A 21691-nucleotide genomic window follows, 5' to 3' on the forward strand; every position below is an offset into this window, starting at 1 on the left:
TTTTTGTGAACCATTTTCCAAAGCTTTTCGGGTCTGTAATTAACCTGGAATCTCACTAACCGGTGGAATAAATGTCTAAACTTTGAGAATCCATGGTTCAAATATCAATTTTTCGTTTTAGTATTTTCAAAATGGCGTCTTAATGGCAAAATTTTTGTGAAAACATTCATGAATTTTTTTACAATAAACGAAGCGTTTTGAGCAAAATTTTGAATTTTGCAAAAATTGTTCATATGCAAAATCCAAAATTTTGCGCAAAACACTTCGAAAAAAATCAGGCGTATTCCTTGGCTGATTACAAGAACTTTTTATTCTTGACAAATTTTCCGAAAAGCGCATAGTTTTTCAATAAAAAATTTTCATTGTTCTAAGCATCGTGTAAGAGTAAAATAATTCACGAATATCTATCGTCCGTCTGCCGCAAACAAAGTTTACGTTGCCCAACTATCACCAACGTGGAGGTCGACGAATATCGATAGTCTCTTTTTTTTTAAAGGGATTTTATATATTTTTTTAACATTTTTTAATTTTTTTTATGGAGAATTTTTTTCATTTCAGATTTCAATCCGTGGAAATCATTTTGATCCTGCTGTTTCAGAATGTAATTTTGAGAAACAATGTAAGCAGCAATACATGTTGCAATCAATGCAAAATCTAGTAGACCTCTGGCGACATTGTTCATTATTAATAATGCTCTTGTTCGTGATTCGTATCTGTGAGTTTCGAAATCACCTAGTTTTGATTGCGACAAATATTTCCTGCTGATTTCTTTACAGAAATTTCCAGGGCAAACTTTTTCTTCGTTAATCCATGAAAAAACGTGATTTGGTTCGAATTGTTTTTGAGATGCTGTGTAGTTATGGAAAACAGATCTATATGATACATTTGGTCTGGGAAATTCTGATCCCGAATTCTCGTCATCTGATGAATCATCTCCATCAGAGCCAGAGTAATCTGGATTAGGTATGATGATACGTTCATCATTTTCATCGGAATCCCATTCCGATTCGGAATTTGTTGCAGTTTTTGAGGCTTACGCTTTGGCATTTTTTTTTGCTGGGTGTGCTCGAAAATTCCCAGGATGACAATGCGGTGAAGGTGTGGTTTGATGTCAGAGTGCAATAAAGGTTACGGAGTCGTTGGAAATTTTTTATTGAAAAACTATGCGCTTTTCGGAAAATTTGTCAAGAATAAAAAGTTCTTGTAATCAGCCGAGGAATACGCCTGAATTTTTCCGGAGCGTTTTGAGCAAAAAATTCAGGCGTATTCCAACGCCATGTTGAAAATACTAAAACGAAAAATCGATCTTTGAACCATGGATGCTCAAAGTTTAGACATTCATTCCACCGGTTAGTGAGATTCCAGGTTAATTACAGACTCGAAAAGCTTTGGAAAATGGTTCACAAAAAAAATAGGCACGAAAAATCACGTTTTTTTTTGTTTAAACTGCATTTTGGGATAATAAATAAATTTTTTGAGGAATTTCATTGGCACCGTCGGAAAAAGGAGATCTTAAGCAATAAAAATATATGTGTCTCAATTCTTTCTAGTGTCGAATAGTCTTAGTTGTTGGCCGTTGAAAAGCAGTGTCTCGGTAGTGGCGTTTTGGCCGTTTAAGGGTTAAAATGCCAAATCTTGAAATTATTGTCTAAAGAGTCATTTTTCTTCAATTTGCAGGTGGAAAGTGGCGTACCGGAAGTGCGCATTGAAAACCCGGAAGGTTCAGATTCTTCAGATGCTTTACGAAGAGGAGGAAGAGATCCTCAAAGGGAAATTGGTGCTCAGATTCTGGCCGAAGTGCAAGAAAACCTAAAATATGAGGCAGCCCAAACTATTAAATTATTTGTTCCTGTATCACTTTGTATGTTGCTTGTTGTAGCAACGATCAGTTCTGCAACATTATATACCACCGAAAAAGTAGATTTGTAAGTCTTCTCTCGATTCTTAGAAAAAGTATCTAATTTATAAATATATAATATCTTAAAGGAGATAATCAACATACATTATTCATCTTCAGGCACTCTCCTCAACTTCAAAAGGAGAGTAGAGACACAAGCACCAAAATTTGGCAGGCAGTAACCAGTTCTCTAATCCTGATGACGGTTCTCGTGTGTTCGACTGTATTATTTACCCGCCTGTTTAAATGCGGATGTTATAAAGTTATACACGCTTGGATGATCCTCGGTTATTTAATGACCATTTTTTACTTCTCGGTCAGCTACTGCGAGTGAGTATTTCTTCCTCGATTCTTATTATTTCAGATTTTATATTATTCAGGGATCACAAGATTCAGTGTTTTAAAATTAAATTCTTTCTGAAAAAAGATTTACTCTCTTTGATCCACTGGGAAACGAACCTCAGAACTTCGGATAGCCGGTCGGGAGCGTTTTCGTTAAATTATCTCAGCAAACATGGTTACAGAACAGATCTGTAACTGTTCTAGAACACAAAAGAACGTTTTCTAGAATAGGTTAGGAACAGGTGACGAACATGCGACTAACTATGTCATCCCCCATACGTTAGAATAATTCTGTAACAGTTCTAGAACGCTGTGACAACCGAACTGTAACATTTCTAGAACAATTCTAGAACTCAATTACAAATGTTGTATAACGAATATTAAACAGATCTAGAACGCTGTGACAACCAATCGGTAACAATTCTAGAACTTTGGTACGCTGCATTGTAAAAAATCTATGACAATTCTGTAACAGTTCTATACAAATTCTATAATAGTTATAGAACTGTTATTTATCAAATATGGAACAGTGTTATCTGTCCCTCACAGCAATAAGATATTCCGGGATATTCGATTTGACCCCATTTATGTCCCGGGTTATCCCAGTGATAACCCGTTGGAATATCCTGCGAGGCGGAAATTTTGATATCCCCATGGATATATTTTGATCCGGGATAGCGCGTACGCAGTCCCGACTAACAAAAATTATACGTCCGAGATATTCACATTAAGGATATTCGCAAGGGTAAGCTCGACCGTAGTGTTAGCGAACTAATCTTTTTTCCTAATTTATTCTAGAACACACTTGTAACAGGGTTCTAGAACTTCGATATAACACTGTTACGGCACAGTTCTAAAATAAACTTGAAAAAAATATTATAGAGCGTCTGTGATAAGTTTGTTCTAGAACAGTTCCATAGAAACTGTTACAGAACAGTGATGTCACATAGTTAGAGAACAGTTCTGTCACAATTTTGTCACAGTATTCTAGAACACTGTTACCTTTTTGTTCTAGAACAGTTCGGTTACAATTTTGTCACAGGGTTCTAGAACGCTGTTACCTTTTTGTTCTAGAACAGTTCTGTCACCATCCTGTAACAACTGTTATAGAACGCATTTCCTTTTTTTTGATCTGGAACAGTTACAGAACGTGTTTTCTGGGATTAGAGAGACTGAAAGAAGAATATTTTCTTCAGAAATACACGCAATCTCAAGCCAGGTGTTACATTTATGATACGAGTAATTTAAAGCAATCTGTATTAGTGCTTCCAGTGGAGCGAAAAGAGTAGATCTTTTTTCAGAAAAAAATTAATGTAAAAATTTAAATAAATATTTTCCATCTAGTATGAAATGGCGTTATATTTTTTCTTCTGTTTGAAGCGTTAACTTGATTGATAGTGTTGATTTCTATTTTCACGAATTACGGAATGATATCTACACTGATTGATAATAATTATCTCTGATGATAATAAAGATTCCTTTAGATTCAGTATTTCTAGTCATTTTTGTGCTTAAACCCTTTTTTCAGCTATCTTTAAAAAATATTTTGAAAACTTTAGCTTTAGCACTTTCTACTGCTAAAATACATCAGAAAAAATTCAAAAAGATCAAAGATTTCAGAATAGATAAAAAACAGAATTTCAAAATGCTTAGCTCTTAATTATTTTTATTGTATTGTATTGTTTTCAATGCCTAGCCTTAAGTTGTTTAAAGTATTTTTCTAAGTAAGCTACACAGAAATAATTAGAAAAATACCAAAATGACTGAGAAGCCTACTTTTTCTGTTTTTGTTTCCTGAGACCTTTAACTTTGTTTCTCATATATTTTTATGAGTTGGAGGCTCTCAAATGATTAAAATATTTTTAATGTCAGCTAAATTAACAAAAATTTTACAAAAGAATACAATTTTCTTCTTGTGCGATCTCGGAAATGTCTAATTTATAAATTTAGGTATATGAGAACCTAATAAATATGATATTTTCCAGACTAATAGTAAAATTAATAGTCTTGGAAAATGTCGTATTTATTAGGTTCTCTTACCTGAATTTATAAATTAGAAATTATGAAAATAATTATTGTTCACAAAAATATCAAAAATATGAAGATAATTTTTTTTAATGTGCCGTTTTACGTATTCTATTAAGTATTTTAACGATATTAAAAATGAGTCAAAATTTCTATTTATTTATCGCAGGCTTTACAATCTTTCCTTTATTCCCTTATTTTCACCTTTCACTCGTTTTGCAAATCAAATGTTTGAAAGTTTGATTATTTTGTTGGAAATTTAAGATTGTTGTTAACGTCGTCCTTTTTCATTAAAAATTCAACTGTTTTGTAGAAAATTCGTCTTTTTGGTTTGAAAATTCAACAATTTGGTTGAATTTTTTTTAGCATGCCTTCAGAATCTTTTATGTTCTAAGAATCAACTATTTTGTTTAATATTCTTCTTTTTGTATGAATGCAAATGTTTTGGATAGCATATTAATTAACTTGTTTGCTTGAAATATAAAAAATATTATATTTTTTGTTTATAATTAATCTTTTTTGGTTCAAAATTCAACTGTTTTCTTGAAAGTATAATTATTTTTTGGAAATTCGTCTTCGTTGGAAGAAAATTCATTTATTTGATTGAAAAATCAACTATTTGGTCAACAATTATCTTTTTTCTCAACAATTCATATATTTGATTTGAAAATTCAAATGATTTGTAGAAAATTCGTCTTGTTAGATTAAAAATACAACTATTTAGTTAAAAGTGATCTTTTATGTTAAAAATTCATATATTTGGTTTGAAAATTCAACTGTTTTTTAGAAAAATCGTATATTTGGCTTAAAAATTCGGCAATTTGGTTGCAGAATAACCTATTTTGTTGAAAATACATCTTCTTTAATAAATTAAACTGTTGCTTTATCAAAATAAAAATATTTTTTTGGTGAAATATAAAAATTGTTATATTGTTCGTTAAGAATTCAACTTTTTTGGTTGAAAATTGAAATTTGCTTTCAAAGTTCAAAGTTGAACTACTTTGTTAAAAAAATTCATTTTATTGGTTAAACATTCATCATTTTCTTTGCAAATCCATCTCTTTTTTTTTTTAAATCCAAAAATTTTATTAAAAAGTCATAATACATTGTTGAAAAATAAACTCTTATATATAGAAAAATCGTCAACAAATTGGTTGACAGATTAACTGTTTTGTTGAAAAGTCGTATTTTTCGGAAATAACGTTTAAATTTATAATGTTATTTTATTGAAATATCGACTATTATATTTTTCATTCAGTTTTCATAATTTTTTAGTGAAAATTCAATTATACTTGATTAAAAGTTAAGCTACTTTTTAAACAATATTTTTTTTATTAAGATTCATCATTTTAGTAGAAAATAACTCTCTTTGTTTGAAAATTCGTCTTTGCTAGAAAATTAAAATTGAAAATTTATATTTGTTTTGTTGAAAATGCAATATTTTTACTTGAAATATTAGGAATTTAAAGCTTTCCAATTTAAATTTAATATTAGAACCTATAATTTTGTTGAAAAAAATTCATGCCTCTATTTTTGTGAAAAATCTTCTTATTTTTCTCGTTTTTAGAGAATACTGATCTGTGAAGGCAGTTACTTTCATACAGATTAATTTGATTTTTAACTACAGAATTGATTTATCGTTTAGAAAATATTTTGGAAGCTGTTAAAGCTTCTCTTATTTACTATTGCCTTGAATTTCTGTTTCTGATTTTAAAAAAATGAATTGAAACCTTCTAAAAAGGGAAAATCGGTTTAAAATTCTCCATTTTAGGCGTTTATGAATTTATGAAATGGCTTCTTGCAGGGAAGTGCTAAAGGCCTATAATATTCCAATGGATATAGTTACGATCTCTATAGTAGTATGGAATTTTGGTGTAGTCGGAATGATCTGCGTTTATGCACAAGGGCCTTTGAAATTACAACAGGCGTACCTCATTTCCATACCTGCGCTCGTGGCTCTTTTTTTCATCAAAAATTTGCCGGAATGGACTTTTTGGGTCTTTCTTGCATTTCTTATCATTTGGGGTAAGTTTTATTATCTAGTCTCAGACTTATTTGAACAATTTAAAATAATGTCAGTAGTGTTATCATTTTTTTTATTTGGTATGCAATAATACATCTTTCAAAGACTCTGTATTATCGTCAGAGAATAACAGAAATTCTTAATGTCTTTTCAGACTATATGCAATTCTGAATTTAAAAAAAATTTAATTTAAACATTTTTTTTAATTCATGGTTCCATTCTGTCTGAAAAGACGATCAAAGTTTCTGTTATTCTCAGATGATAATACAGATTCCTTGAAAACTTAAATACGTAACACCTGGCAAAATAATCCGTGTATTTCTGAAAAAAGATTCTTCTGTCAATATATTCAAACCCCTGAATTCCATAGAAAACCCTTAAAATCTTATAATTTCTTTTGTATTCCTACGAATCCCTTAAATCTGGGGAAAACCCTAGAAATTTTATTTATTCCTAAAAGTTCGCTAGAAATCAGTTGGGATTCCTTGAAGTCTTTTAAATGTCATTGATGTCCTGGGTACTCTTAAACTTCTTCGAAATCTTCGCAAATTCTACGGAATTCTTTTAAACCCCGTAAAAATACTAAAATATCGTTAAATTTCTTGGACTATTTTAAAATACTATAAACTCTTTAAAATGATTTAAAATTCCTTGAAATTAATTAAAGATTTCAAATCCTCTTTGAAATCGACTATAAACTATTAAGAACTCTTGAATTCTGTCGAATCCCTGGAAAAGTCTCTAATTTTTTAAATCCTTTGGCATTTTTTAAATCCCTTCGATCTCGTAAAATCTCTAGGAATATTTTTAAATACCGTATAGCATCCAGACATTTTTTTAAATCCCTTTAAACTGTCATTCGTAAAAATTTAGTTTACAGCCAACTCTACACAGTTAAAAATTTCGGTTTGAAACTTCCACTACATGTTAGGTTGTAAAACAGCTAAGGCTGAACCTCGGCCTTTTATGCCCACTCGCCTATCTCTTTCTGTAAGCTAATGTACATATCTCGTGGAACATAATAAAGATCTATTATTATTATTATTATTATTATTATTATTATTATTATTATTATTATTATTATTATGTACTAGAAGTTTATTTCTGAAACGTAAGGTAACGCTAAAATACGTAGCCAGCAACTTTTCTGTATTATACTTGCGGCTGGATATCTCGACACCTTTTGAAGCAAAAATTTAAAAAAAATGTAAATCATTTTTCAGAACACCTATTCCCAGCAAAAGAAGAATTCCGACGCAGCCGAAACTTTTATTAATATATAGTACATAACGCGCCTATTTATGAAATTCATGACAGTTAAAAAATTAGTGGAATTAAAAGAATTGACGGACTTCAAGGAATTCATAGAACGCCCGGAATTTATGGAATTCATGGAATTCAAGGAATACATGGTACACAGAAAAAACAGAAGATAAAATTTATATCGATTTCCAACGAAAGATTCTCTGCAACCAAAATTAACTTCACAGGATAAATTTTACAAAAAATATCGGTTAAACTTTCTTTTGTTTTTCCATGACAAACACATTTTTATTGAAAGATGCAAAGTTGGCTAAACAAAACTTTACCGCTCTAAAAAATTTCCTGCAACAAATTTTATGTTTAGTATTTTCTGTGTATGTACGGAATACAAGTTCACGAGATTTAAAGAATTCATTAAATTCCCGGAATTTACAGAATTCAAAGACTTTACGGAATTCACAGAATTCAATAAATTAACAGAATTCATGGAACTCACCGAATTCAATGAATTTACGGAATTCAAGGAATTCTAGAATATCAGGGAATTCACGCATTTGGCGGAATTCACGGAATTCAGAGAATACACGGAAAGCATGGAGTTCACAAAATTGAATAAATTTACGGAATCCTAAGAAAGCATGAAACTCAAGAAATTAATTATTTTCAAGAAATTTGCGGACTTCATGGATTTCATGGGATTCATGACATTCAAGCAATTCGCGGAATTGTATTTAGTCCAGAAATTCAAGGAAATCTTAGAATTCATAAAATTTACGAAAACCAAGAAATCCATGAAATTCAATTAAATCACGAAATTCACGGATTTCGGGGAATTAGCGAAATTCGTGGAATTCAAGGAATGTACGGTAGGTACGTGGTACAAGAAATTCACAAGATTTGAATAATTTATTAAATTGCTGAAATTGAAGGATTTTACGAAATTCGAAAAGTTTACGAAATTCCAGAATTCATGACATTCACGGAATTTAAATGATTAAATTAATTCACGGAAATCAAGTAGTTCATGGAATTCAAGGAATTTCTGAATCCAGAGAATTCGCGGAGTTCAAGAAATTCAAGAAATTTTCGAAATTCATGGACTTCACGAAATTAACGGAAATCACGGAATTCATGGATTTCATGGAATTCACGAAATTCAAGCAGTTTGCGGCATTTAATTAGGTCGGGAAATTCAAGGAAATCGTGGTATTCATTAAATTAACGAAATTCAAGGAATTCATGAAATTCAATCAGGTAATGAAATTCAATGTAATCACGAAATATAAGGAATATTTGAAATTCATGGACTTTCCTAAAATCCCAGAAATTCCGTAAATTCCTTCATTTTCATGAATTCTTCGAATTCCGTTAATTCCTTGATTATGATTAATTCAACGAATTCCCTAAATACCTTAACTTCCATGAATTCCGTCAATTCCTTAAATTAAGCATATTATGTGCAATCCGTAAATTCTAGGAATTTGGTGAATTCCATAAATCTGATGAATTTCGTGAATCCCATGATTTTAGTAAATTTCTTGAATTCCTGGATTCCAGTGAATTCCTTGAATTCCGCGATTACAGTGATTTCAGTGAATTCCTTGAATTCCATCAATTCCGTTAATTCCATAAATTCAGTGAATTCCTTTAATTCCATGAATTTCGCGAGTTCCTTGAATTCCGTGAATTTCATGAATGCTGGACGGTGACTTCGCGATTTACAACACTTACAATACATGTATTGCAATTTCGTCATTCAAATACAATATTTGCAATTTTACCTTGCGCTTGAATTGTAGAAGTCTTGTATTTTGAAAACCCATAAAAACCATAGGAATCTCGGAATTTCCTTAAATTTTCATTTAATTTCCTTTGAAATCCATTGAACTCCAGTTAAATATAATTAAAAACATTGAATTCTGTTGAAATCTCCTAAAACCACTGAAAAAGTCCCCGATTTTTTTAAATCCATTGATATCTGTAACAATTTCTTACAGTTTTTTGGAATCTTAATTTTGTTTTGAAGTCCTATGAATCCCTCAAATATGGTAAAATATCTTGAAATTTGGTAAATAACTCAAAAATGTCTCAAAGTCTTCTGGAAACTTACGAATTCATTCGAAATTCCTTAGACATTTATAAATCTTTTGAAATTTTCTATAATCTCATAAAAATCTTAAAAACTTCACAAAAATCATTAGAAAATTTTTAAATACACTAGGGTGAGTGACCCAGTGAATACACACTTAAGGAAATCACTGATTACAACTAGTCCATTTCACGTTATAATAATTGATTATTCTTACAAAACTTTTGAAAATAGATTCTTAAGAGTTGAAATTTCATAATCCGATAAGCAAATTTTGTTTTTACCAAAAAGCTTTATAAAAAAATAATTAGATATTGCAAAATTAACGAAAACACCAGTGAATGAACACCGTGAGCCAATGAATGAACAGTAGAGCACTAGTGAATGAACACTATAATCACTACAAATTAGAATTTAGGTATAAAATTACGTGGGTACATTACAAAATGAGCAATTAAATAATGTGAAATATTAGAAAGCGTTGCGAAATTTATTAAATATATTATTTCAATAAAAACCACAAGACATTTAGATATAAAGAAAGAAGGGAATACAAAAGTTGAACACAGAACTAGGTTAACTTTTCCTAATTTTTTATTGCAATATTTATTTTTAAAACATTTCTATCAGTTCTTTTAACCTTACAAAAAATACAACTTTTCGTTTAAAAATAGATAACTCTTATCTAGTGACTGCAATAGAAAACTACGATTTTTAGTACACATAACATTTGTAATACAGCACCTTACTATGTTGCTTTAGGTTAAATTAGCAAATACAATTATAAATCACAGTGTTGTAAAAATAGAAATTCTGTAAACATTTATAAATATATATTGTCTAGTACGCAGTAGTACCTAGCACGAATTCATGTTTTTTATAGTTAAAAAACTTTTCTAAATGCAAAAAAAGCATTAAATTTCTAACCTCAAAGTTGCCTTACCTTTAATTTAGTTCGTGCGTATTTTTTTGATGTTCTAACCAAAAAAATATACATTTAAACCATAACTATTTATAGTTTATATTTATAGCATCGATATTTATAGTCACATTAATTGAAATAAACTTATTTATATGTAAAGAAACAACAGCCAGGTCTCCGTAACCTGCTGTTCATTCACTGGACCTGCGGGGTGACAGTTTTGCTCCAATAAATGAACACAGCGTTCGTTTACTGGAACACGGGCAATTTAAAGGTTCAGTAGGTTAACACTCATTTATTAATAAAAAAACGTACTTTTTGTGAAAAAACCCTGTGGGAAATTGAATAATAATATCTTACAACTATAACAGCACAACTTTGATGCAGAAAAAGTAAAGAATTTTTTTGTAAAAGCAGTGTAAACAAGGAGTTGCTTAGACACGTACGTTATAGTGGTCGATGACTTTCTCACCATCACTCACCATAATCGATGATGCTTCACATTTAAGAAATTTTTAAAATTATTATTATTATTCATAAAGACATTAACTTTCAAAGGTTATATTTATATATTTTCCGCATTAGTGTTCATTCACTGGTGACTGTTCAGCCACTGGATCACTCACCCTACATACTTTTAAACCCTTTGAAAATTTGCAAATCCCTTCAATCTTATAAATGTTTCAATTTTTTAACCCTCTGATGTCCCATAAAAATCACATGAAATTCGTATAAATCTCTTAAAGTCCCTTTAAATTTAATTCCACACTTCATTTACTCCCTATGAAGTTATCTGAGGGTTCTTAGAGAATTTATGAAATCCCTTGAAATCTATTAAAACCTTTCAAATTCTTTAAAATCCATATAAATTGTTTAAATTTTTAATGTCCCAGTAAAATCCCGTACATTGTCCCGTACATAATATTTACCAGAGAATAATTAATAATAATAATATAATGTATAGCTTTCCTTGATATATTTAAATTTACATATTTCAAATTTTGCAAATTTTGAAATCAGATGAATCTTCTTGAAATCTCTAAAGTCCCTTAGAATAATTAAAAATACTCTAAAAGCCTTACATCAAAATCCGTTCAAATCCCTGACATCAGATCAAATCCTTTAACACCCCTTGGAATTTGTTAACAACTTTGAAGTCTCTCAAAAATGTTAAAAAACATGTTTGGAATCTTTGGCATCTCTTGAAATCTCTAGCAATCTTAAAAATCTTCAAAAAAGTTTAAATGATTATTTTTAAAATGTATTCTATATTTGCACTTGAAATGTTTTATAAAATAAATTTGCAGATTTAATTGCCGTCTTGATGCCTAAAGGACCGCTGAGAATGTTAGTGGAAACCGCACAGGAACGAAACGAGTCACTTTTTCCCGCCATGATCTATTCCTCAACAGGAGGAGGCGATATTGCTTTATCTCCTGCCCAAGAACAAGTGCATCAAAATAATCCCCATATTCTTGATACTGAAGATGATGGTTTCACGAGAGGTTGGGTCGAAACACATGGTAATATTTCTTTTTTTTTTCAAGCACACCAAACTCTCGCTTTCAGTCCAGTGTCGGGGTTTGCCTGCAACTAGACTTGGCCACAATTCGGGGGGATCCAAACGTAAACAGACAGGGCCGTCTAAACCGTTTCCAATTGGAGTGCATAATATTCCGTAATATACTCGACTGAGTACTCGCGCATTGCAACCCTTTCGAGGCGAGAGTCGCAATCGTCTCTCGCCCTGCGCTCTGAGAAACTGCGTTAGCCAACATTTTCAAGAAGGCCGAAAACGAGAGGACAGAATGAAGGAAATCAGGGGATTTTATTGGTCAGGGAAAGTCAGGGATTTTGAAAAAAAGTCTTGCAAAAGTTAATGAATTTCTATTAGAGACACTTTAAGTAACAATTGGGGATAATAAATTTTTTATTTTAATTTCAAAATTTTTTATTTAGTTTATAAAAGATCATATGTTTAAAATGTTTCAAGATTAAGATTCTGGTCTTTGAATATTAATAAATGACTTGATATAGATACTATTCTTGTACATTTTTTTGCAGTTTCATCCTCCTGACGATTATATTATAGGTTAAATTCAAATATTTTGGCAAAAAACAAACTTTCTTTTGAATATTCGTATTTTGATTTTGAAAATTCAACTGAATTCTTTCTTGGTTGATTTTTTTTTTTACTTAGTCTCTGATTTAAAAAATCATCTGTTTTAGTAGATATTTGATCGTTTTTGCTAAAAATGCAAATTTGTGGTTGAAAATTAATCTCCTTTGGTTGAGCACTCAACTATTTTTATGAAAAATTTTTTTTTTTGAAAATTAATTTTTTTACTGAAAAATTAAGTAATTCGGTCAAAATTGAAGAACTTTGTTTAAAAAAATTCATTAGTTATAGGTTCATATCTTAGGTTAAAAATTTTTGTGTTTTTTGTACATTCATTTTTTTACTTTAGAATTTATTCTTCAACTGAAAATGAGACTTCCACTTTTGGTTGAAAATGAATTTTTTTTGTTGAAAATTCGTCTTCTTTAGTAGAAAACTATTCTTCCTTTGAAATTTCCTCTGTTTTGGTTAAAAATACAACTAATTTGTTGAAAATTGACTTCTTTGTTGAAAAATTCATATTTTTGTGTTGAAAATTCAACTTTTTGACAGAAGATTCTTCTTTTGAAGAATAAAAAAAAATTATTAAAAGTTGAATAATTTAGATTACATTTTTTTCTTTTTTGACTGAAAAATCTTCAATTGTTTGACAATACTTCTTTTTTGTTGGAAAATTCCTAGTTTTAATTGAAATGATCAATTCACCTAAAAATTAGAATATTCTGTTGAAAATTATTATTTCTTATTTTTTATAACTAATTTTTTTACTGAGGATTGAACTTTGCTATTTTAGTTTTGAAAATTTAACTATTTTGTTGGAAACTCGTTTTATTTTTGTTGTTGGCATATCAACATTGCTTGTTTAAAAATTCTCTTTTTGTTGAAAATTTAAGTTTTCGTATTGGAAATTTAACTGTCTTTTAAAAATAACTATTTGGCTTGAAAATGCAAAATGTTTAATCTTTTATAATTAAAACTTCCATCTTATGGTCTATTTTGCATTTAGTTTTAAATGCAACTGTTTGATAAAAAACGTATTTTGTTGCTGTTGAATATTAAACTCTTAGGTTAACAATTTATCTTTCTTGATTGAAAATTAAAATTTTTTGGGGGGACATTTGATCGGTTCAGGCTTAAAAGTCAAAAAGGAAATGCAACTGCTTTTGGTTGAAGTTTAATCTTTTTTCTTTTTAACTTTGACCATTCGTTTGAAGATTTTTTCTTTTAGGTGGTAAATTTAACAGTTGGGTTAAGAATTCTACTATTTTGTTGCAAATTCATCCTTTTGGAATGAAATTTCATCTTGTATGGTAGAAAAATCATCTTTTTTTACTTAAATGAATAAATCTTTAAACTTTAATCTGAAATTAGTTTATTCCGTTTATGAAAGACTCTGCTTTAAAAATGTCACAAGATTTAAATGTAGGTTTTTGAATATTAAATGTAAGGGAAAATGAAAAATTGATCAGGGAATTTTGAAAATAGTCACCATAAAAGAATCTAGATAGAATTTTATTTTTTCAGCGGCTTCCAATGCAGAAATAGAAGTACAATTAGGCCTGGGAGATTTTATATTCTACAGTTGTTTAGTTGGTAAAGCATCCAGTTATGGAGACTGGAATACAACTGTAGCTTGTTTCGTCGCCATCCTCATCGTAAGTAACTTTTTTATTTTTCTGTACACTGCAAGTCTCGGGCTCACTACTCTATTAATTCTATTTGACACTTTTTTGCTACTAATTCGAAACAAAATTACACTGAAGACACCTTTTTTCTCACAGTTATCTGCTAATGCAATTTATTTACCAGAAAATTAATTTTCCACAAAAAAAAACACGAATCGTCAACAAAATACATACATTGAAAAAAATTGTTCTTGAATCAAGTAAATATTACTTAATAATACTACATGTAGAGATGTATTCAAATGCAGAACATAGTTTACTTCCAACAAATCATTTCTGATACACTTTGAGAATATATTTTCTTAATCTTAGAATATGTAGTATCGGAACAATAGACTAGTGCCTCAACTAAACACTATTTCTCAACGAAAAAAAAATGGTTTTCGAAATTATTGCTATCGACTTCGCTATCGAAGCACTTGGATTTTGGTGACAAAATCTTGGGTAAAAATTTCAAGGCAGGGTCGTACCAAGTCACTTGGTGAGCCTCAACCAACTTCAAACTAAAAGCTGTTGAACTCAAATTTAATATACCATTTTTTATTTAGAACAATTTTAGAATTGAATTTTCCTTATTTCAAAAAAGGCTCGATGCTTTTTTTTCTTAATATATTTAAAAATGTTATAAAATATCTAAAAGTAATGAACAATAAACAAAAATTCTCCATAAAATGCACTCTTTTACTCATTTTTTAATGCAAAATAACTTTTCTTAAACAATAATTTAAAATATGTGAAAAAGCGAAGTAAGTTTCACTTATTTAACGAGGCATTTAATACTTTTTGTTTTTAAATATTTAAAGCGCTTAAAAACGACCCAAAGGTAATAAATAATAAAGAAAAGTTGCAAGTGCAAAAATGCTTTAATAACATCAATGGCAAAACATAATATTCTGCTATACGAAAATTTTCATAAATCGCACAGTTTTCAATTTATCTAATTCTTTTATCATACCTTTTTAAACAAAGACCGCTTAAAAACTATCTAAAGCATATAAAAAATAAAGAACTTTTAAGTTTAAAAACGCTTTAATAACCTCAGTGACAAATAAATATTTTCTGATTTTTAAAAACCTTTGTAAAACACACAGTTTTCGATTTATAAAATTCTTTAATTTAAAATAACAATTCCTAAAAAATAATTGAAAATGTGTAGAAAAAATTGATCGCTAGTTTAAATATTACCTATTTAAAAAAGTGCTCGATACTTTATTTTAATTTTAAATATAAAATACTTCGAATTTAGAAGAAACAAGAATTCTGTAAAAAAGAAGAATTCCGTGCAAGAACTTGCAGGTTAAAAGTGATCTCACGGTGGTCGACTAAAAAATATTTGTTTGCTTCCTCCTTGCATTCTCAAAAACTTTCAATTGTCAATTTTTTCATTGATCCTTTATAAAATGAAATTCATTCATAATACCCTTTTTAAAATTTGATTGCATTCTTTTTTCTTAAATATTTTGCTTTAAAAACGCATTAAATTTTTTTAAATTATCAAGAAAATGTAATCATTGTATTTTAAAGCATTTTTCAAAGCTTATAGCTTTGTTTAATGCTCTCATATATTTATTTTTTATTATTTACATAATAAAAAAGAATTATGTAAGTATATGGGTGATTGCTAAAATGTTAACCATTTGTAGTCCAAGGCACTTTCTATGATTAATGAATTCTTTGACTGAAAAATTTAATTTTTATTGATTTTTTATAAATATACATGCAAATAATATGCGCATTAAATTTTCTATAATTAATGACATGTTAAAATGAAATTTTTTATGATCATTGAATTCATCGACTGAAAAACTTAATTCTGTTAATTTTATTATTTTTTAAATCTAAGTCTATGCTTAATTATGTAAAATAGCAACATTATATGCGCGCTACAGTACGCGGGAAGTATTGCGTTGCCGATTAATAACATAAAAATATAAAACAAGATATTCACTATTTCAGATAGCAAGTAAGAATATAAAATTGAAAATTATTTTAAAAATTCCTGTCTAATAAAGGAATTTGTTTTTCATTCAGGAAAAATTAATTCTTTGAATTCGGCTAGATTAATATTTTTTTCTAAAGTTAAAAAATCTGTTGCCCAAAACTTATTTAGTTTAAATTAGAATAACACATGATATCATTTTATATTTTCAAAACTATTTTTTTCTTACTCATAACTTTCATGAATTTTGCCATTTTTCTGATTTTCAAACTGCTATTATCGAACACGAAAATTGTGTATTAACAATATACAACTATGTCTTGCAACTCTAATTTAAATTAAATAAGGTTCACAAAACAAAATTTTTAACTTTTTAAAAATCAATTTTTATCTAGCGGAATCCAAAAAAGTAATATTTCCTTATTGAATGAAGAATTCCTGTATTTAGCAGGAATATTTATCATTCTTTTTAAGTTCGGATGATTTTTTGTTACCTTGAACACTACACAAAAATAATGTCAAGGTGGCCGTTTTAATCGAGGAATAAAATTCCCAGTCATTTTCCGATTCACAAAGTTGTTTCCCGGTTAAAAAAAATTCGAAATAGTTTAATTTTGAGTTGATTAATACATACAAATAATAAGCGAAAAAAAAAATGATTGACGCAGTAAATTTATAACCTTTTAATAATTTTAGGAACGAAATGACTTTTGAGTCTTGCATAATTATTTCAAAATTAAAAACACTTTTTTCAAATCTACTTAAAAATTTCAATTTCTTACCACCAAAAACTTACCGATTTAATAAACTTATAATTTTTTAATAGTTTTATGAGTGATTTGATTTGCGTGTCAGCATAAAGTTAGTAGTTTATCAAAGATGCAAATTCCTATCTGCATTTGCATAAATAATATTGATTATGTGCACCAATGTTTTGAATTTTATAAATATTATTGAAATTCAAAATAATTGTTAGCGGCGAAGAGAACCAACTTCATAACATGTCAACTTGTCGATTATTATATTTAATAAGATACTTATGCAGTAAGAAGTGAATTAATTTAGACCAATATATTAATTTTCATAGTATGTGTGCGATGTCTATCGTATCAAGTCCACAGTTCTTATGTTGAAAAAACGGATGTAATTCTATCTTGATAACATAGGTACCTTCGAAGTAAATCTGACATTTGTTTTAAATTAATAATTATTTGAAGGAAAATATTCAAGCATTATTCTAAGAGAAATTATTTCTTCGCTGAATACATTCGTTTTCTCGTCTCAAGAACATGAACATTTTGTTTCAATTAAAATAGTAATCATAATAAATATATGAATTTACTTGGATCAAGAAACATTTCGTTAGAGTTTTAGTTACTTATCATGAGAATGTAATATTCCTAATTCAATATTTTATTAAACTTGGCGCAAATAAGTATAATGGAACAAATTAACTCAATAGTTTTTTTGCTTAGAGTAAATATATTCTTGATTTTCCAAGTCAAAAAGACGAATTTTCCATAAAGCAGTCGAATTTTCAACAAAACGGTTAAATATTCAAGTTCATAAAATTTATTTTTAACACACAAAAAAAAACGAAATTTCTACTAAAATTATGATTCTTTAATTCAAAAATACATTTTCAACCAAACAAATAAACTTTCTACCAGAGTGTTTAATTTTCTAGTCAGAAATACAAATTTCTATAAACCAGTTGAATTTTTAACCTGAAAATGTGAAGTTTTCAAAAAAAAGTGTATTTTAAACCGAAACTGATTAATTTTTTAACAGACAGGATAGCATTCTTAACAAAAAAAGATTAAAATTCTACAAAAAGCGATACGTTTTGAAACCTTAAAGGTAAATGTTCGATTAAACAGATGAATTTTCAATAAAAAGCAAATTTTTTAGTATCAATAGAGAAACAAAATTTCACTTAGATTATTGAATTTTCAAGTCAAAAAGAAGAATTTTCAAGAAAACAGTTGAATTTTCAACAAAAATTTTTGAATTTTTAACAAGTTATCTCAATTTTGAATCAAATAATAAAATTTCCAACAAAAAAATGAATTTTTTAAGAATTCTTTAAGAATTAAAAAGAATTTAATTATTCTTTTTTTTATTAAAAAATTTTAATAGTAAAATTTCCAAACGAAAAGAATGAACTTTCAACAACAACAAAAATGGATTTTCGTATTGGGTTTTATTAAATCAGTTCGCATTTAATGCAGATAAATAATGCGAGAAATAAAAAGGAATTTTGATATTTCACATGCTAAATAATGAAATTTTGAATAAACATTGGATTTCATTTGTAATATTTAGACTAGTGGGGTTCCTTACGAAGTGACTTTTTACGTGATCAACGAATGTTTCTACCGGAAAATCTGCCCAAGCGTATATAAAAACTAATCCGATCTTGCAATATGCTGACACCTGCCGGAAAAATGTTTAATTAACAATTGAAACAATGTTATAAAATTTTGACACTCATTTTGAGGCAAAAAGGTTAAATTTCCAGAAAATGATGCGATTGGTGATAAAAATGTACTGAAACTTTTTTGTTAAAAAAAAACCACAAAAGTTATATATTTTTGAATCTATTTTTCTTTAAAAAGGTAATATTTAAACAATCACCTTAATTTGTATGATTATCATAAACTTGAAGTTTTAATATTTCGTTTTTTAAACAAATCAATCAAAATTGGTGAAATCGTTGTTTTTTAATTTTTTAGTTAATTAAGGTATTACTTTTATATTAGGATTTTTTAAAGGTCTGTAGATAATAAATCTGGGGATCCAACATTGATCAAACCGCATCTATGAAAAGCTATATAGATGTTAACTTTCATATTCAATTATACCTATATGGTACATTTTTTTATAAACAATTATAGCTGGTTTAAAAAAATCGAATTTCAATGCTTCTAAACAATTAAGTTATCTTGATTTTTTTAACGTTACAACAGGAAAAAATACAGAAATGGAAAGTAAAAAATACATTTTTATACACAGTCAAACGATTATTGAAAGAAAATGCATATTTCATTCTAAAAAAATGAAAAAAGTGCAATTTTTTATTTACATATCCGTTTTTTGCAACTAACATGTTTATAACTGAATATAGTGATTTAATACTATTAAAAATAACGCGTGTTTATTACTAGTTTCATACTAATCACTAAAAATTTAAATTTGCGCACAAATTAACATGTTTATTTAATTGTTTATAACTTGTGAATTTATTGTAATTTTTTAATTTGATCTCGGGATTAGGTTTAAAAACTTTAGAATGAACTTTGTTTATGAAATTTTACGAAATTTCAACCTGTTATAATTCGCAATCATTTTCTTTTTCAATCGTATTGTCCGTTGAGAAGAAAACAGCATTTCAACAAGTTTTTTAAAATTGCAGGCCCTTGCGCTTGCTTTCCATTCCTGTTATTTTCGCTGCTGTAACGTTAAAAATAACAGAGATAATTTAATTGTTTATAAGCATAGAGATTCGATTTTTTAAAACCAGCTATAATTGTTAAAAAAAATATACCTGATTTAATTGAATATGAAAGGTGACATCTATATTCTACAGATTTCTTTTTGATGTGGTTTGATCAATGTCGGATCCGTAGTTTATTAGCTACAGACTTCTGAAAAATCGTAATATAAAAGTGGTACCTCAATTAACAAATAAATTAAAAAGCAAAAATTTTACCGATTTTGATTTTTTTTTTTTTAATGAAATGTTGAAACTTCAAGTTTACGATTATCATAGATTCGTGTGTCTTAAATAATTATAAACAACAAATTAAGGCGATTGTTTAAACATTACTTTTTTTAAAGAAACATCTATATTTTTTCGATAATTTTGCAATAAAAAAATTTAAGATGAAAAAATACATGACTTTTGTAAATCCCTTTTATCCGAACAAAAAAGTTTCCGTAAACTTTCTTCATAAATCGAATCATTTTCTAGGTACTTTACCTTTTTACCTGAAAAACAGGGTCGAAATTTGAGAATAATTGTTTCAATTGTGGATTAAAAATCTTTGCAAACGGGTGTCAGCACACTGCAAGGTCACATTGTTTTAATATAGCCCTTGGATCGACTTTCCCGTAAAAACATCCGTTCATTTTGTTTTCAATCAACAGTGAAATTCTTCTATAGCGCCGATTTTGGGGCTGACGTTGAGTGGAAACTAACTCATTATAGCCGGCTCCGCGGTTGTTTTTTCACGCCTGCGTGCTCGCCTGAGTGACAACCGCAGATCCCGCGCACCCCGCGCAGCTCCTGTTACACCTACCTGCGGCCCGGTCTCAATTCTCGGAAGGGCTATAGAAGGGAGGGCTATTGATGGGTTTCACTGTATTTCGAAAAAAAACTGTTATGACACTATTTTGACATGATTTTTTTCTAATTTTTGACGTCATTATTTTTAATTTCTGACATTATTTACACGTGTTTTTATCTCTTACCTCGAATTTATAAAAAAAAAATTACAGGGATTGTGTTCGACGCTTCTACTATATCCAATATTCAAGCAAGCTCTACCAGCTTTACCGATTTCACTTGCATTTGGTTTGGTGTTCTACTTCATCACACAAGTTATAGTTGCTCCCTATTCAAATACTTTAGCCAGTGAACAAGTGTTCATTTAGTTCTATCGTCGCAACTGTAAAAATCGTGCGCATCAAGATAGGATTGAATTTGTTCCGGATTTTACTGTATTTCTGTGGCAAAAAAACGTCCCCGCAAGGAAAATTATGTGCCTCAAAAATCATATGCATTTCATAAAAAAATGTCTATAAAAAATTCTAATAAATAAAAAAAAATTATATAAAAAAGTTCCATTCTATTGAAAGGAATAACTTTTGTCTGAAATTTTTTTCCAAAAATTAGAATATTTTAAAATAATACAAAAGGTATGTAGATGATGGAAAAAAATATTACTTTTCTCTATTAAATTACTCATATAAAATTATTTTTGGGAGAAAAATGTTTCTATATTTGAAAGGCCTAAAGTTTTTTGCAAACAAATATTATTTTGGTAAAAATAAAAAAAATAAATCATTTTTATATCAAATTTTTGGCAAATAAATGCATCATTATTATAATAAGTTAACTCTTTTCGGACAGATTGAATTAAAGAAGAGTTTTAAAAAATATTTCTAATGTTCCTTGAAAGTAATATACTTAAAATAATGAGCCCGTTACTATTTAGTATCCTATTGGCAGACTTAGGGGAGAAGCTAAAGGAGAAAGGGAAAGGAGGAACGGTTTTGGGTAATAGCAAACTATACTCTCTAGCACAGCGATTCCCAAACTAGTGCCGCCGGCCGATGAGGCGGCCGACGGCAGGGGGATGACACCCCGGGCCGGGCAGCTAGAC

The 21691-nt window shown here is 28.8% G+C and overlaps 1 protein-coding gene and 1 pseudogene across 1 annotated transcript in view; one reads left to right on the plus strand and one right to left on the minus strand.

Moving 5' to 3' along the window:
- Positions 1-21047, plus strand: part of LOC117181073 (presenilin homolog) — a 22495-nt gene extending 1448 nt beyond the window's left edge. Inside the window, 6 exon segments of the mRNA XM_033373641.1 lie at positions 1678-1953; positions 2043-2227; positions 6069-6289; positions 11869-12084; positions 14205-14335; positions 20805-21047. Coding sequence (XP_033229532.1) covers positions 1678-1953; positions 2043-2227; positions 6069-6289; positions 11869-12084; positions 14205-14335; positions 20805-20960 — 1185 coding nt within the window. The 3' untranslated portion in view covers positions 20961-21047.
- LOC117182396 lies at positions 2909-3050 on the minus strand (annotated as a pseudogene).
- Positions 21048-21691: the final 644 nt, after the last annotated feature.

This window comes from Belonocnema kinseyi, chromosome 10 (genome assembly GCF_010883055.1).
Source record: "Belonocnema kinseyi isolate 2016_QV_RU_SX_M_011 chromosome 10, B_treatae_v1, whole genome shotgun sequence".
Classification (NCBI taxonomy): Eukaryota; Metazoa; Arthropoda; class Insecta; order Hymenoptera; family Cynipidae; genus Belonocnema; species Belonocnema kinseyi.